The sequence below is a fragment of the Doryrhamphus excisus genome, linkage group LG1 (assembly GCF_037039965.1).
Source record: "Doryrhamphus excisus strain RoL-2023G ecotype Guam linkage group LG1, RoL_Dexc_Guam_v1.1, whole genome shotgun sequence".
Taxonomy (NCBI): domain Eukaryota; kingdom Metazoa; phylum Chordata; class Actinopteri; order Syngnathiformes; family Syngnathidae; genus Doryrhamphus; species Doryrhamphus excisus.
The window spans coordinates 14,151,214-14,168,181 of NC_136357.1; the positions used below are offsets into that span (position 1 = coordinate 14,151,214).

Below are 16,968 nucleotides of genomic sequence, written 5' to 3' on the forward strand. Positions count from 1 at the left end.
TTGAGTTGTCCTCTCACTTTATTTAACAATCTGCATCCCCATCACTATCATCACATTGTATAAAAAAAGCTCCCAAATAAAAAAAGTCACTCGGCAGGCAAAAAAAGTGATAAAAGGTGTACCTTCTAGTTGAACACTGACAGTGATTGTACACAAGAGTCACAGTTTGCAGAACATACAAAATAATAATAAATAATAATGGATTACATGTTCATTTATGTACACTTTCAGGGGTCAAAGTAAACACAAAAATGCATAGCAAAGCGCCTATTTAGGAACCAGTGTTGCACTAAACTGCTGCATCATCACCACACAGGTATTGCACTGTGAGGGGGGGGTGACTTTTAACACTGCAGTGGTCCATGAGTGGTCTGAAAGTGGCAGAAAACGCCAGGATGAAGGGTGGTGATCACATGACGAGGGCGAGCGTGCAGGTTTTGTGTGTTGAACATGATAACATGACAATAGGGGAAGGGTGACGGCCTCTGAATGGAATCACAATGACATTAAGTGGCCAACAGGAAGTGGCCCATGCAGAGGCAGGAAGTGCAGCAGGAGATCAATTGTGATTAGTGGACACTACAAGAGGCCGGCCGTGAGAAGGATGTTTTGCTCTTTTGGAGAAGGCCTTCATCATCATCGTTTCCTTGAATTGTCCTCGGTAGTGTGTGTGTGTGTGTGTGTGTACCTTGAAGAAAACAGCAGAGAAAGTGGGTCTTGGTACAAAATAACATCCAGTGATAAACAATGACTCTTTGTGCTCAATGTTAAAATCATCAACTCATTTGTGCTTTTTGAGGCCTTTCCCTTCCTGGCGTTGAAATTGAAATGTTTAGTAATACATGATTTACTGAAAAAAAAAAAGTTCCGTATAAAAATAGTTGCTGCTAAATCTAAAAGAAGAGTTGCGTCAATCTCCGCTTAAAATGCGCTCAATCTCCTCAAGCCTCTTCAAAGCAGCCGCACGCTTCTGCTCGATCTCGTTAATCTCATTAGTGGACTTGGCTTGAGTCCGTTTCTCAGACTGCCTTGCGTCCAGCTCTGACTGGTCCACACCCATATGGCTTTCTGACGCGGATTTCCTAACATTCTTCTCGCTGCCACTGGCTGCATCTGGACTCCGCCTTTCCTTCTCTGCCTCTGCTAGCGGCGGCTTCTCCCCTTCCGCTGCTCCCTCCGTGGTAGGGGTGAGCGGATGTCCAGCCACGCTCATAGCCGCCATCTTGCCTCTGACGATGTTCAGGTGGCGGCGGACATACTCCTCATTGGGCGCCAGGGCCAGCGTCTCCTCCAGGCAGCGCTCGGCTCGGAGCAGGTCGCGCTCCTCGAAGTAGACCACGCACAGGTTGTGTTTTCCCTGCACGTTGGTGGGATCCATCTGCAGGATGCGTTCAAAGCAGGCTTTGGCCCCGCGCGTGTCCTTCTTGTGGTTCATGAGAATGTCGCCCTTCAGGATGAGGCCCTTAACATGCTCGGGATGGTGGCGCAGCAGCTCATCCAGCACAGGAAGCGCATCCAGTTCGCGTTTGGACTGCGAGTAAAGCAAGGCAAGGTTGAAGAGGGCAGACCGGAAGCCCGCCTGCAGAGAGATGGCTTTGTGCATCCAGCGCTCGGCCGCTGCGTTTTCATTGGCGTCCATGGCTAACATGCCCAGGTTGAAGTAGCCGTTAGCGTCGTAAGGCTCCTCCTCCACATAGGTCAGAAAACGACGGTTGGCCTCAGGCCAGAACTTGGGCTCACCTGCCACACAGGAAGTACAAATACACAGTCATGACGGCGGATGGTTGGTAAAACCCAGATTGGCTGTGTGACTTTTTTTAAGGTGTGTTCCTCAGGAGCGTTACATAGAGAAGTGTGTGCTTGTTGCTGCCATTTCATCTGCTGTTTGTACATGCCGCACAGAAGCAGATTGCCCACTTGCAGCATTCAAGTGGTTCTTGTCTTACGTTCCGTAGTTGCAACGTACTCCCAGAAATGATTAATACTGTATATATAATACTCCATCTTCTAATTGCAGCATGTCAAAGAAAAGGAAAAAGTGACATCTAAAAATATGAAAACATTCTAAAAATGCCAGTCAACATTGGTGGCATGCTAGGTGCAAGCCACTTCAACGCCGCCATTCATCATCAAGTACAAACGTGGTACCTCTGAACATTTGAAAGGATCTGCTCCTATGAAAAAGAATGTGATAGTAAATCAGTTTGGTGGTCTTTATTATTTATTATTACTGAGACTTCCTCCTCCCAATAAGCCTGTCTCTCCCTCCCTTGCAACGCCCCTTCCATTGTGCAGGAAAACCACAGGGATAAAAGTAAAGTTGTTCTCATTTTCACTTTTTATATAATATTTGTCCTACATGAGTAAGACTTACAACGTTGTCGTATGAACGGAATCCGTGTATATACCGAGGACTTCCTGTATTCTAAAAATAAAAATGAATCAATAATTAAATATATTATGAGATAATAACTAAAACACACAGCTAAGATATCAGTCTTCAAACAACTTAGCGTCTCTATCAACCTACCTCGGATTGGCTGCAAATGAATAAGATATTGCCAAGCCATTACAGAAGCATCCAAGGTTTTCTTGCAACGTGGTGGTGCTTTCTGAAGTATTCAGCTTTGAGGATTGACTGCAGTTGTTCGGTAGTAACATTCATTCTCAGAAATACACTCATCACAGTGCACACAGTGTGAAACGAGGGAGTGTTAAAAGTGTGAAAAAGCTGCTTTGCAGAGAGCTTCATTGAGTGTACCGCTCTTATGCTTCTGACAACAAGCACCCGGGCGACCTTTTGTTGAACTTCATTTGTCATCTGACTTGTCATTTGAATGAGAGTGCCTTAACAAAAGGCCACTTAGTGCATACTGGAACATGCATGCACTGACAATCCTATGACAAGTGTCCATGTGATGAGTGTGCGTGCGCATGTCTATACTGTATATATAGTTTATATGTAAGCGACAGAAGACTGTAAGAAAATGAAACAATGGCAATATATTTTGGAGTATATAAGGTGACAAGTGTGACAGACTGTGATTGATGACTCAGTAATGAAAAAAAAGGCACGCAGGTGAGAGAACAGGAAACGAGCGACTATTTCTCTTAATGACCTAGCTCTTTGTTGCTGCTGTTTGCACAAGCGCACATAAAATTCAATAGTGATATAAGCAGCCTCAACGAAGCGCCGTTCACTTGTTTACAACTGGATTAGTTCAGTGTTTGGGAGGAATGTGCCGAGGCAACAGCAAAGTTTACAAAAGCAGTGCCATTGAGAGCGTTTAAATGCCTTGTTAAATGTTTTTTGTTATTGTGTTAATGAAGCGAGAGGAGAGAATTGCCGGTACATGCAGGGTTCATTCCAGTCGTTCCACCCTAATGGCATTACTGCGTCACTAATAGCTGGTGTGTAATGCCTCCTACTGGATAATGGGGGACATTTTACAGCTTACCTGACTCCTGCATGAGGAGGGCTGAGTTGAAAAGTGCCAGCTTGTGTCGTGGACTGAGCTGCAGGGCGTGGTCGAAGTTCTTCAAAGCCTCTGAGGGCTCCTTCATCTCGATGTTGACGATGGCCAGGTTGTACCACAGGTCGGCGTTGGAGCGGTCCAGCTCCAGAGCACGCAGGTACGCGTCCCTCGCGTCCGTGAGCTTGTTCATCTTCAGCAGCAGTTCCCCCCTGATGCCAAATCACACATACGGTAATTCATGCATAGAACTGGCAGGAAACAATTTACTGGCAACCTACCAAAAGCATCACTTCTGTAACTCTTTCTTGTGGCCTTTCATACAGGCATGGCAGCATTTTTCTCACGCTTGCTACCATCATGTGTCACAGAAGCATGAGAATGAACGTACTTGAAGATTACATGAGGCATGGCTATGAGTGGGGTTGCAGCAAGGCCAAAATGTTACATCTGAGGTTGACAGGCAGTGATTTTTATGTTTTTTAAAGTCTTTTCTGACTGTACAATTTGCTCAAGTAGTGTGGAGGTAAACACACTGCTCTCCACAGAAGGTTGGAACAGCTGTGTAACACAAAGAACCATGGCTCTGTTATCACGACTTAGCATTCTGACAATTGTTCTATTCAGACGAGCAACCCTGAAAAAAGGCTTATCAAAGCACAGTAAGCATGGGCTTGCCTGCTGATGTACGCCTGCTTAAAGTCCGGCCTCATGCTGATGGCTTGTCGATAGAGTTGATCGGCTTCTTCCAGTCGGGATTCATTGGCGCGGATCAGGTTAGCCAAGTTGATGTACACGTTGAGATGGTTAGGGGCCACGCGTGTGGCGTACTTCTTACCAGGAATGACCTGCCGGCATGTTGGCGAGAAGACACACACAGTGATCCAGCTGGCGGTAAAACTCATGAAAGTGATAAAACAGGAATAAACGTGCCCGATTTGGTCTTTCCCTGCATACGGCTGCGTGACTCGCGAGCTTACCTGTGGCATGAGTGACTTGGCAACTAAGTAAGCATCTTCTGCCTCTTTAGACTTGTTCAGGTTCTTGTAGGTTCTTCCAACGTTCATGTGTGCACCGATATCATCTGCCAAGAGATTGTACAAGAGATAAAATAACTCGGCTGCCACCTGCAACACATCATCAATCACATGAAAGCCAGTAATATACTATTACACGTGATGACAGCTAGTCTCAGTATATGCTTTCCATGTGGGCTTTCTTTTTTGGCACATCCTTCAAGGAATTCTTGGTTCTACGTTCCGGCCAAAGATTGAAAGGTTGCGGTAAAAGAGGCCAAATTGTTAAAGACACTGTGAAAGATTGCTTTATGCTTACTGCCTTGGCTCAGACAATACCCTAAATTTGATATCAATGTCAAAATAAACTGTTGGCGAGTTGCTTTCGATTTCTGACCTGGCTGCACAAAGGTGGCCTGCAGAAAATAGCGCAGCGCTCTGGCGTAATTGTTTTGGTTCTCCAGTGCGTGTCCAACATTATTCCACAGCTTTGCGTTGTTCTTGTTCACCTGTAGATTCACACTTTTGCTTAACATCGGAACACCATCAATACTTTTCAAAGGTCATGTCATCATCCTTCTATCTTACCTTCAGAGCAGATGTGAACAAAGTATATTCTGACTCCCAGTCCCAATTCCTGTTGAAGGTCTTCACTGCATGCATGGTTAACAAAACTCCTAACATCAACCAGGCAATCTTCTTCAGATATCTTCAAAACAAATTAGAATTGTTCCGTTAAATCAATTATCTATTATTTTCAGCTGACCTCTTACTTTCTAAGAAAAACATTTTTCCTAACTCTTACTTAACGGAAAGTTTTCACAAAGTCTAGTCTCTAGTTTAAGCTTTCGTGCCTAAATAAGAAGAACAATTTTACAATTTCTCAATCACATACAGGGTAGAAACTCAAGGTCACTCACAAACTTTCCGTAATGCCTGTGTGACGCCATTAATGGAAGTGTGTGACAGTTGTTTGCTGCACCTGGGCCTCACCGGTGTAAAGATCACTGAAGATGGTTATGCTGTGATTATTTTTGGATTTCACCTAAATGTTCATACACACATTAATGCACACACACGCGGAAGGATCCTGGCTGGTACAGGATGTCATGAGGACCTCCCATTGAAAGCCTAATGATTGAATCGTGCAGTGTACATCCATCACTTTGACTAGATGAGCTCCACTAATGAGGTTTACGATACATTTTTCATAGCTTGAGTTACATTTCAGGCTCTCTCCTCCAATGACAAATCTCTTGACAGGATGTGTGCGAGTCATTCGTGGGAGTGCGATAGCGTGCTGCAATGTTTTTTTTGTTTTTTTTCACCCTCACCCTTTATGCAAGGCGATCTTGAATCCGTGTGCTACAAGCACACAGAAGCCCATGCTGGGAACATAAAGAACTCTCTCTGCCACCACGAATCCCACAGGGAAAAAGAGGTTGGAAGCAGGAATGAAGGGAAGGACGATCAGAGACAAGGCCTGGAAAGCAAAGACAATAGTGCTTTATTATTAGGGGTGCGGTATGTATTCATGATAGGATATCAGTTTCTTTTTGCGTTTCGTCTCCTTCAAAGCGGAGCCGCAGGTACAAGCAGCAGGCAGCACAGAAAGACACACTGTGAGCGAATGAATCGCGGCGCTGAATTTTGTATATATAAAAAAAAATTATATTTACATATTGTAGCGTATATATTGTATAGAGGGCATGCCAACCACAGTGATGTGCAGCAGTTAGCTGCAGCAAGGAGGAGGAATGACACGATGGCCACACAATGTTGCAACTGTGTTCCATATTGTTCCATACACATGCGTAGCGAACCATCACCCCTCTATTGAACAGTTTGATACAGATACACGTATTGTTACACTCCCAATACACACACAAACAATGGTGTGATTTTTTTACGTATTTTTGTGTGTTTGTCCCATTTAAATGTTTCAGATCATCAAACAAATGTAAATATGTCAATGACAACCCAACCCTGTGTCACAAAGTTGTTGCTGCTAAGGGTGGCCCAACTAGTTATTAGGTTTAGGGGGCTTTGTAGGTTTGGATATCTTTTTCTTCTTTAATAATAAAAAGTTTCACTTAAAAACTGCATTTTGTGTTCAGTTGTGTTGTCATTGACTAACATGTCAGCTTGTTCTTTTTTTAATGCAATTTTAAAAACCCTTAATAACCCTTTTATTCATTCAGACAAATAAATGTAGCTGGTCCATTTTGGCTGAGATGTGAAGCAGCAATAATGCTGGGTCTGCTGATGTGATATTTAAATGTTGTGCAACGTTTCTCCAAAACACTCCATTGTAGGCCAGAGTAAACACCAAGAGATGGGTCATACTCATTACACACGTTATTTGTGTTCTCCTTTCATAAGAGCCTGTTGCATAACTTACATTAATTCATTTGCGCCAACTTGTTTTTTTTTTATGCGTGATCTCCCATCTTTTGGATTTCTAAAAGTAAACATTTAAATGACCTAGTATGTAGTTTCGGCTTAGGTGGAAAATTAACATTGTGATAAAAACTAAGGGCAGGAATTACACTGCTTGGTTGTCAACATTCATCAAATAATATTAATAGTGTGGCGCAGAAAAAAATGCAACACTCATAGTTTGCAACACTCATCTTATGCAGATCATCAATCATTTGTGATTGAGGTCTGATCTTTGTGATGGCCACTCCAAATCACTGACTTTGTTGCCCTAAAGACACGTTGTGACTGATTTGGTGATATTCTTAGGATCATTGTCTATTTCAGGGGTCTCAAACACGCGGCCCACAGGCAAAATGTGGCCCGCAGGACACTAGTTTGAGGCCCCCGCCTTGATATGAAAGTTTAATGTTAGTGCGGCCCGCGCAAGTTTGATATGGATGCTGTATGGTATCATGTACCCAGAAAAAATTATTACGTTTGATTAATGTTCATGTTAAAGGTTAAATAACTGTTAATAGTTATCCTCCCTATCCGTGTGGAAGTGGTAAGTCTTTGGCTATTTAAGTTTAAAGAAAATAACTTGAAGGCTACCGTTTAGGTCGCTAGCTCTCTTATCTGTGAGTTAGCATGTGTCTCAAGACCCTGCAGTTGCGCAATATGTTGTAAATAAAAAGAGTATAAATGTGACTATAGTCGTGTTTTGTCATGTCTGCAGGGCTCTAATAATGCTTTGTTCATTTGAATCTGAAAAAAATTATTTGTCTACCCACCAACTATATGTGGTTTCTTAATTTTTTTATTATTTGCCGTTTTATTATTATTATATTTATTTATTACTGATTGATTGATTTTCTTTATTCTTGATTTGTTTTATTTTTCATCTTCAAAAAGTAAGATATTTGAGAACAGTGGAATGTTTTATTAGAGCTTTTCTTGTAGAAAATTGGAACCAAAACAAAGTTTTTTAATTTTTTTTGTTTTTAATAAATGCGTTTTTTTGGAATATCTGATGCGGCCCAGTCACACCCAGACCCGAGCTCCAGTGGCCCCCAAGTAAATTGAGTTTGAGACCCCTGGTCTATTTGGAAGATGCATTTGTGACCCATCTTCAACTTCCTGGCTGATGGCTTGAGATGTTGCTTCAATATTCATTCATTCATTCATTTTCTACCGCTTTTTCCTTACGAGAGTCGCGGGGGTGCTGGAGCCTATCCCAGCTGTGGCGGGGTTGCTTTAATATTTATACACATAATTTTCTTTCTTCGTGATCTATTTTATGAAGTGCACCGGATTCTCCTGCAGCAAAACAGCCCCACAACATGATGCTGCCACCCCCACACTTCACAGTTGGGATGGTGTTTGAGGTGTAGCTCGGCCTGTCACTCTTCACATTTTTCTGGATGACAATTGTCCTACAAATTGACGATAAATAATATTAGTTTCAACAATACTTTTTTTCTTTAATGTAATGATCATTTTTGGCATAATAACGTGAGTCCACCGTATGAAAAGCAATAAACGTAATATTTAACATTGTCACATTGGAATGTCAAGAGCTTTGAAATACATGTAAAAGACATTAATTAAACAAACGGAAAAGAGACTAGCAACAGGTCAGCTAAATTATTGATTTTTTATTTATTGTGCGGTTAATTGATTTATTGATTATCATTAGGGATGAGCCGATGGCGAGTACAGCCTCAGTGCGGATTTGGGACCACCACCCCCGCTCCCACTGTATGGCTTTGTCAAGGATTTAGCAAGGAGCTAAAGTGGCTTTCAGGAAAGCTAACTTGCCAAAAAAGTCAGGCAGAAGTGTTTTTTTTTGTTTTTTAAAATTAATTACAAAAATTTGCATTTTCCCCATTCGGGGGTAAAAAAAAATATTCGAACATGGCGAAGGGAGTCACAACAAAAATTGTGTGTTGCCGACACACAAAGATTGTGGGTGGAGGTTGCCAACACCTGTCCTACACCAACAAAATTAGGAACTGGGCTTTGGCAGTAATCCGGAAGTACTTGAGAGTGCTCGGGAAAGTGACCAATCACAGCAGAGTGGGCGTGCCTGGAGGCGGGCGTTGGTGGAATGAATTAAAAGAGAGCATTTTAGAAATCCAATGAAAGACAGCCGGGATAGGTACAGATTCTGAAAGATCTAGAAATCTTTCTGTGCGAGTTATGTGCATCTGCTCTGACAGCTCAATACAAAGCGCAGAAAATGAGCATAATTTTTCATTATGATAACTAATATAAAACAGGAATGGTTTAGTCAGATTTAATTTCAGATACTGAGAAAATGTGTGTGTTTGTTTGTTTTTAAACAGTGTATGTACATTTCTATTTTAATTGCATGCTTGGTAAAGACCTGGTAATGTCAGTGCCAGCATCGCTTGTAGAGGCACCTTTGTGTCCCTAAAAGGCTGGCAAAGGTCTAAAATACATTTTTCCATTGACTATTCACTCAATTTGGTGCTGTTATATTGGAGCATTTGCAAACAATAGTGGTGGGCTGACTCACCATGATGACAGTCTTGGCGGAGCTATGCCTGCAGGTGATGCTGCGATACGCCAGCAGGCCTAAAAAGACATAGAAAACCAAGGTGGCCAGGTTGCGTCGGTCCAAGGCAGACTCCACTAAAGGGATGGTGCCCATGGTCCAGTCGCAGCACAGCTCTGAGGGGTTGAGTAGCAGCCAGGCATTGACAGGAAGTAAATAGTTGAAAGTTAGCTGTCTAGTGGGGGTAGGGCTGACGGCTGCGGGGTTGTCAAATCTGCAACACAACCAGAACAAAATTTTTTTTTAATGGACTTAACTATTCGTTATGATTGCCAAACACATTAAAACCGTGAAAGTCCAAAACAATCCATGTGGACAACTTCCAATTTTTTTCCCCATAGGAAATAATACAAATAATCACTTCCAGGATTGGAAACTGTATCCAATATAAAACCTTTAACTGCACAAGCAATGTTTGAAGTCACATTTTCCTTCTTAATGTCTGCAAGACAACCATACTTTTGTGCGACTTTAAAGACTTATTTCCTTGCAAAACCTTGGCACTATTTTTAGTTCTTTACTACAGAACCTAAACCTCTAAAAGGGAAAAAACAAAGAAGAAAGAGTTGCTACGTGCTTACTGAAACAGTTGCTCTATTTGTGTGATACGCGGCAATGCTTGTCATGCAGTTGGAGCAGAAGTAAAGGAATTAATTGAATCAGACCAGTCAGTCATGGGTCTCAGCCCGCAGGAGGTTAAGTGGAGCCATGGTGTGTTGATGTGGTCCACAGGGAAACAAGTGACTAACCAAGGCCACTAGGAATGCTGGAACGAGCACAGTTCACAAATTTATACAATCTGAATGTCTAAAAATGTTTCCTTCTAATCCGGTGTAGCAAACTTTTATCAAAGATCAGCGAGATCAATTTCAGTGAAACGCTACATTTGCACAAAATAGTGCTTCATTTCTTTTTACACTTCCAAAACATTTAGGAATGTTGTAATTTTAGCCCTTTTACCCCACCATCTAAATGAAAGTACAACGGCAACCATAGCAGTCTGACAATGTAAGTAAAGTACATGTGACAAAGGACATGTTTTGGCATCTACCGCCACGCTAATTCCACCCTCTTTATTCCCGTGTTATGGCTTGTCCTCTTATCCCAGGAATTGTCTCACGACAATCTGGAGACATCTGGCGGATTATGGGCTTTGAACCTATCGGCTAATTGTAGTGGAATTTTATCAGTAAAATCGACACACTGATGTCTTGCAGAAGAACTGATTCAAATAAACGACACAGATAATATGCACACAATAGACAAAATGTAAGAGGATTACAAGACACTTTTTTACCATGTTGCTGTGGGATTTGACCTTTCAACTTCTGGTTTGTGGGTACAACTAACTTTCAAGTAAAAATACGGTCAAACATGTTGGCAACATCAATCATCTCTGAGAAGCAACGGATCATGGGAAAATATTATACATGCATAACATAAATAAAAAGGAATTACATAAAGCATTGCATAACCTGCATCAATCAAGAACCCCCTTGTTTATGTAATCATGTAATCCTGACATATTCAAATGGTTATGTAGTCCGCTGCCCTTTGGCTCCCTCATGTCTCTTTCCTTTGGAGCAGATGAGCTGCAGCTGCTGTGGTGAGAAAAACTACAGATATTATTTTATTAGCGCACATATTTTCTATGTTTTTATGCCTTTTTTTTATATAAACAAACTAACCAGAGTGAATGCTTTCCATTGACTTATTACAGGCTCCCCATTTGTTATAATGATCTCATACAACTAGGAGTTACAGCACCACCTGTTGCATTGGCATGACCGCTACAGTCAGCAAATATTCGTTCATTCATTCATTTTCTGCCGCTTATCCTCACGAGGGTCGCGGGGGTGCTGGAGCCTATCCCAGCTGTCTTCGGGCGAGAGGCGGGGTACAGCCTGGACTGGTAGCCAGCCAATCACAGGGCACATACAGACAAACAACCATTCACACTCACATTCATACCTATGGACAATTTGGAGTCACCAATTAACCTAGCATGTTTTTGGAATGTGGGAGGAAACCGGAGTACCCGGAGAAAACCCACGCATGCACGGGGTGAACATGCAAACTCCACACAGAGATGGCCGAGGGTGGGATTGAACTCGGGTCTCCTAGCTGTGAGGCAAACATATCGTCTGTTTTCTGGTTGATTTTGTGAGGGTTTTTTTTTTTATCAGAATGTGCCATCCCCCTTTCCTCCGTTTTAAATGCAGCTGCCTACATACCTGGTGAAGACGGGAAGCTGAGATTGGATGACCTGGACGCGGACGATGACAAGCAGCAGCGTGCTGATGACAAGGACGATGAGCTTCAGCAGCATTTGGAGGACGGTGTACGGGAACGCGCCTTTGCCCTGCACGACTTGCCGCAGCGTGTCCAGCAACATGGGCAAGGTGAACTGGGAGCAAGGGAGCCGGTAACTCATTTTTAACTCATTTAGTTTGTCAATGCACAAACAGATTCCAGTCTTACCCCTTGGGCGACAAAGACCTCATAGACGCAGCAGATGCCAACCACTGTGATGCCCTGCTCTTTGCACAGTGTTGCTGCGGCCACCAAGAGAACTGTCTGAGCGATGGGTGTCCAAACTGAAAAAAAACAAAACATAAGAACCTGAACACTGTGTACTTGCAGACATGTTTCTTGCCAGTCTGTTGAGCATTTAGAAGAAAATGTTTGACATTCCCTTGCTAATATCTTGATTTCAAGAGGGCTGGTTGAAAAATAGGCAAATAAATGCTTGCACGCTCATTAGGGTCATACGTGAGAGGGAGCCTATTCCAGCTGAATTTGGGTGAGAGTGCACCCCAGGCTGTTTGCTGGTCAATAAAATGACACATATGAAACAAAGGACACAATATTGGATGCGGCCAATCTGATCCAGTATGGGTATTGAGTTCTGTCACCAGTATAATTCATGTATAGTGAAGAGCCACGTCTGTGCTTCAATGTTCACGAGCCATACTAAACAGTGGGACATTGAAAAAACACAAATCAGTCTCACACTTGCTGAGGAGAGAAATTTATTGCAGCTTCATGTAAAATCAACAATAATGATAATGTAATCAGACTTTATGTGCCATGTTAAGTGGTCTGTGTCGTCTGTGAAGACCAAATGTGTCAGGCTGAGAGCTTGTGTGGAGGAGACAGCTACGTTTCCTTATATTCATAAGGCGTTGTTGCATATGAAAGCAAAGAGTACCGTATCAAAATTGTATCTGCAAATATCCAAATTAATATATCTGGAGCCAATCGAATGTGAAAAAATGTGGATCAGTGTTTCTCAACAATCACACCTATGGACAATGTAGACTCTACAATTAACATAACTAAACTATTAACATAAAGAAATTAACATATATTAACATAACAATATTAACATAAATAAATTAAGAAGAACATAACATGCACATTTTAAGATCTAGAGAAGAAGCCAGAGTAATCTGAGAAATATGAGTGTACTGACTTTTATGACGTAGTGTATAGAGGTATTGTGGTCTTATGGTCAGAAAAGAACCATCCCTGCACATGACACTTACCAATGGAGTGGTCACCACCTGTGGACTTAGTGTAGGCCAGAAAAGCAGCAAGGAGGAAGATTGAAGACAGGAGCTCCGCTCTACCAACCACACCCGTCACCTGGTAAAGGGGAAAAAAGTGGCATAGAAAATGTATGGATTATGATTGCCCTCCCATTAAAACATCAAACCTGAGTTCAATTGAAAAGGTTATAAAGCCATTTCTAAAGCTTTGGGACTCCAGCAAACCACAGTGAGAGCCATTATCCACAAATGACGAAAACATGGAACAGTGCTGAACTTTTCGAGGAGTGGCGAGTCAACCAAAATTAACCTCTGCGGTGACTCATCCAAGAGGTCACAAAAGACCCCACAACAACATCTAAAGAACTGCAGGCCACACTTGCCTCAGTTAAGGTCAGTGTTCATGGTTCCACCATAAGAAAGATGGTAGGCAAATACAGCCTGCACAGCAGAGTTCCAAGACCAAAATCACTGCTGAACAAAAATAACATTATGGCTTGTCTCAGTTTTGTTCTTGATAATCCCCAAGACCTTTGGGAAATTAGCTGCACCTTTTGGAAGGTGTCTGTCACATTACATCTTCATAAGCTGTAAGTAGTGTACAAAAGGATAAAACTGCACGTACAAACAGCCAAAATGAGTTTTCTTCTGTAGGGTGTCTGGGCTCTCCATTAGAGACAAAGTGGAAAGCACGGTCATCTGAGGAAAAACCCGGGAGCAGAACTGCTGCTCCTCTCCGCATTGAGAGGAGCCAGATAAGGTGGCTTAGGCATCTAGTCAGGATGCCCCCAGGGGGTCTCCCTGGATAGGCTTTCAGGGAACGTCCAAACTGTAAAAGGCCTTGGGAAAAACCCAGGACACGTTGGAGAGACTATGTCTTTCAACTGGCCTTGGAACACCAGGAGGAGTTGGACCAAGTTCCCCGGAAAAAGGAAGTCTGAGCATCCCTGCTGAGACTGCTGCCCCCGAAAATCATATCAATCCAATAGAGTAGATTACCCAATTAGAGTAGTAGTATTATGATGATGATCATTGTTGATATTATATTATTATTGTGCCTGTTGTGAGATCATTTAAGCCTGCAATAAAAGCTGTCTGGTGCTTGGCTGGTGGTCTGGTGGTCTGACCAAACAAGTACTGACACCAAGTGATCAACATCCAGAAGTTGTGATGTTAATGGCTTCTACTGTACTACATTTAGTGCATTTAGCCATTTTTATGCTTGGAAATGTTTAATTTTGGGAAAATCAGGAACATTTTCTTAAATATGGATATTTTATGACTAACAGGCGAAACAGTGATCATTTAACAATTAATTAACGTTTGAAAAAACGCAATAGAATCATGGAGCGATGTTCAAATCGCCACGTAGCACGGGACGACTGTTTATGAGATATGCCCTTATGTAGACGCAAAACACCTGTGTCTTAACAAGATACTTTCTGACTTTTATTGTTTTCAAGCTGTCTCTATTGATGTCAAATCATAGGGTGTGAGTCATATCCTCCTTTGAACAGCCAAAGTAAAGGATGATGCTACACACACACACACACACACACACAAACCCCTGCCCACACGTTGTGACGCCGCATGTAAAAACAGGCCTTTCCAAGTACATCATGTGAGAGGCGGACGAACAGATGCGACAGCAGCCTGTCTGGTAACAACAAGGTGGCACATTTGTGCAACTGCCACGGTCCTCAAGTGGAAGTAATATCACAAGTTATATTAAAAATATACGTATACGAGAGAGAAGACAGATGATGGTTTCAAAGCAAAAACAAGCATTTCATTAATTTCGATATAGACTGAATTTGATGCAGAGGTCTCTTGTTTCAAGATGCTGCAGCCCGAGTGGAAGTTAGTTGCGGCAGCTCTGTATATTCTGCTGTTTTTATTGTTTAATAGTGCTTTATTTATTATTTTCTTATTGTTTCTGGTGCCATAAGGACCCCTGAAGCAAGTGTGCTTCTTGCTCCATTGTTTACTCTCGGGAGCAGCTGCTAGCTTTGAGCATCCCTTTGCGACACCAAGATTCCAGTGGAGATTCGGCAAAGAAGGGGCTGCATAGCGGGAGTGAAAAGCAAAAAAGACAGTATAAAGGTTGCTGAATAAAGACGGTATCAACCATGTTTACCGTCTGTCATCATTGGGAACGGCTAACAGACTACCGTGAGTGCAGCATGATTGCACTGAAGATTGAATATATTATATTGAGCTTTTTCGATATTTATATAAAGATAATTTTATTTCAGTGGCTGTTGTTCTTTTTGCATTTTAATAAATCTTTGCAAGCAGTCACTTTGTGGAAAAAATATCCGGATATGAGTTTTGGTCCATATTGCCCAGTCCTATGATATTCATTGGTTTCTTGTGAAATCATTGTTGATATTTATTGTGAATAAAGCAAATTGGTTACACTCAGAAGTGTGTAGCAAACTGATAGCCCTTTGAAATCAATCACTACCCAAGAAGTAGCTCTCGGTTTCAAACAGTTGGTAAACCCTGGTTTAAGACAACCTGCCAACAAGCCACGATCAATTCTATGCTTGAGAATACTATAATAACCTGGACAAACAAGAATATTCACCGGCAACTGATTAAGTTCTTGTTAAGTAAGTATTAATCAGTTGTCCTTGTTGCAAGCAGTGTGACAACAAAAGCATTCCTGTTTGGTTCAGCCTCTTTGTAGGGATTAAAATAAGAGTCAAAACATGGCGGGACACACAAGGACTCTTTTAGGGCCGCTCACCACAAGAAACAAATAATCCTTTGAGAGGGATGCTAGACAGTGATAAGACGATCTGGACTAACTGAAGGCCCATTTGTAAGGCAAATTGTTCACATTGAGGGAGTCTCAAGATTGACTTTCATTTTTTTGTCTATACAGGTCATCTGTCCTGCAATGTTGGACAGGATGAATTACACGTCCTAATTGCACGAGGTGAACTAACCCAAGAATGAAACAGCTCACAACAAACTCAAAAGTATTTGGTTACCCCCCCCCAAAGTCCCCATCCACCCATGCTGCCTTCTTTATACGTTGAATGACAGGTTTTATGTCCTCTGTCAGCCTTTTGACCACCCCTCAGCAAAGTATTGAATGACACCACAAACATGACCTTGTGATGAGGCAGGAGTTCAAAGTGGTTGTTACAGTTACAGGCCAAGCTACATATATTAAGGAACTATTTAAGTACGTTCACAAAACAACACATGCAGAAAATCAGCAAAAATGATAACTAATGTAATGTAATGTGCATGCCGGGCCAGTAGTTGGCGATGTCAGCTACTTCCCCCTGGCCATCAGACTGCTGAATGCCAAATAAGCCCCTCTACCTGCCCACACACACACGCTTAAAAACTTTAAATTATTATTATTTATTCTAAATTATTTTAATTATTTGTACAAATTACTGTTCACGCTGTTCATTGTTCATATCTGATGTCATCTATTTATTCTCCACATTATTATTTATTATTATTATACGGGAGCCAGGCAACAACATTTCGTTGGCAATTTCATTGCTGTGTTATTGTGCAATGACAATAAAGAAAGTCTATCTATCTATCTATCTATCTATCTATCTATCTATCGAGCTGCTATTGAGGGAGGTACTAAATGACAAAATTAACTCACTCAATACCAAAGACGTATAAACCCAACCCCAAAAGATGTATTTATACATCATTTACGCTTTTTGGCGTGAAAGGCAAAAAGAGGTGATGACGCAACCACATACTGAAAGGAATCAGATCAGCTTTAAGCCATATAAACGGCCACAAGGTGGCAGAAGGGCATCTACTAAGGGCTCATCATGGATCTTTTGCATGTATTAACACACGACAGCAAGGGGGGAAGTGGAAGACCATGTAAATAGTTCATGGTGTTAAATTTGTAAATACAGATTTTGCTGTAAAACAATCCT

The 16,968-nt window shown here is 41.9% G+C and overlaps 1 protein-coding gene across 3 annotated transcripts in view; it reads right to left on the reverse strand.

Moving 5' to 3' along the window:
• The window catches only part of tmtc3 (transmembrane O-mannosyltransferase targeting cadherins 3), a 24,685-nt gene continuing 7,717 nt past the window's right edge, over window positions 1-16,968 (reverse strand). For all 3 annotated transcript variants that reach the window (XM_078790734.1, XM_058074635.2, XM_058074631.2), the window contains 11 exons: window positions 13,037-13,136; window positions 11,970-12,085; window positions 11,723-11,895; window positions 9,450-9,702; window positions 5,824-5,972; window positions 5,078-5,198; window positions 4,887-4,998; window positions 4,454-4,557; window positions 4,152-4,321; window positions 3,459-3,685; window positions 1-1,740 (listed from right to left, as the gene is read on the reverse strand). In XM_078790734.1, the coding sequence (XP_078646860.1) occupies window positions 911-1,740; window positions 3,459-3,685; window positions 4,152-4,321; window positions 4,454-4,557; window positions 4,887-4,998; window positions 5,078-5,198; window positions 5,824-5,972; window positions 9,450-9,702; window positions 11,723-11,895; window positions 11,970-12,085; window positions 13,037-13,136 (2,355 nt within the window). In that variant the 3' untranslated portion in view covers window positions 1-910. The remainder of the gene's footprint in view (window positions 1,741-3,458; window positions 3,686-4,151; window positions 4,322-4,453; window positions 4,558-4,886; window positions 4,999-5,077; window positions 5,199-5,823; window positions 5,973-9,449; window positions 9,703-11,722; window positions 11,896-11,969; window positions 12,086-13,036; window positions 13,137-16,968) is intronic.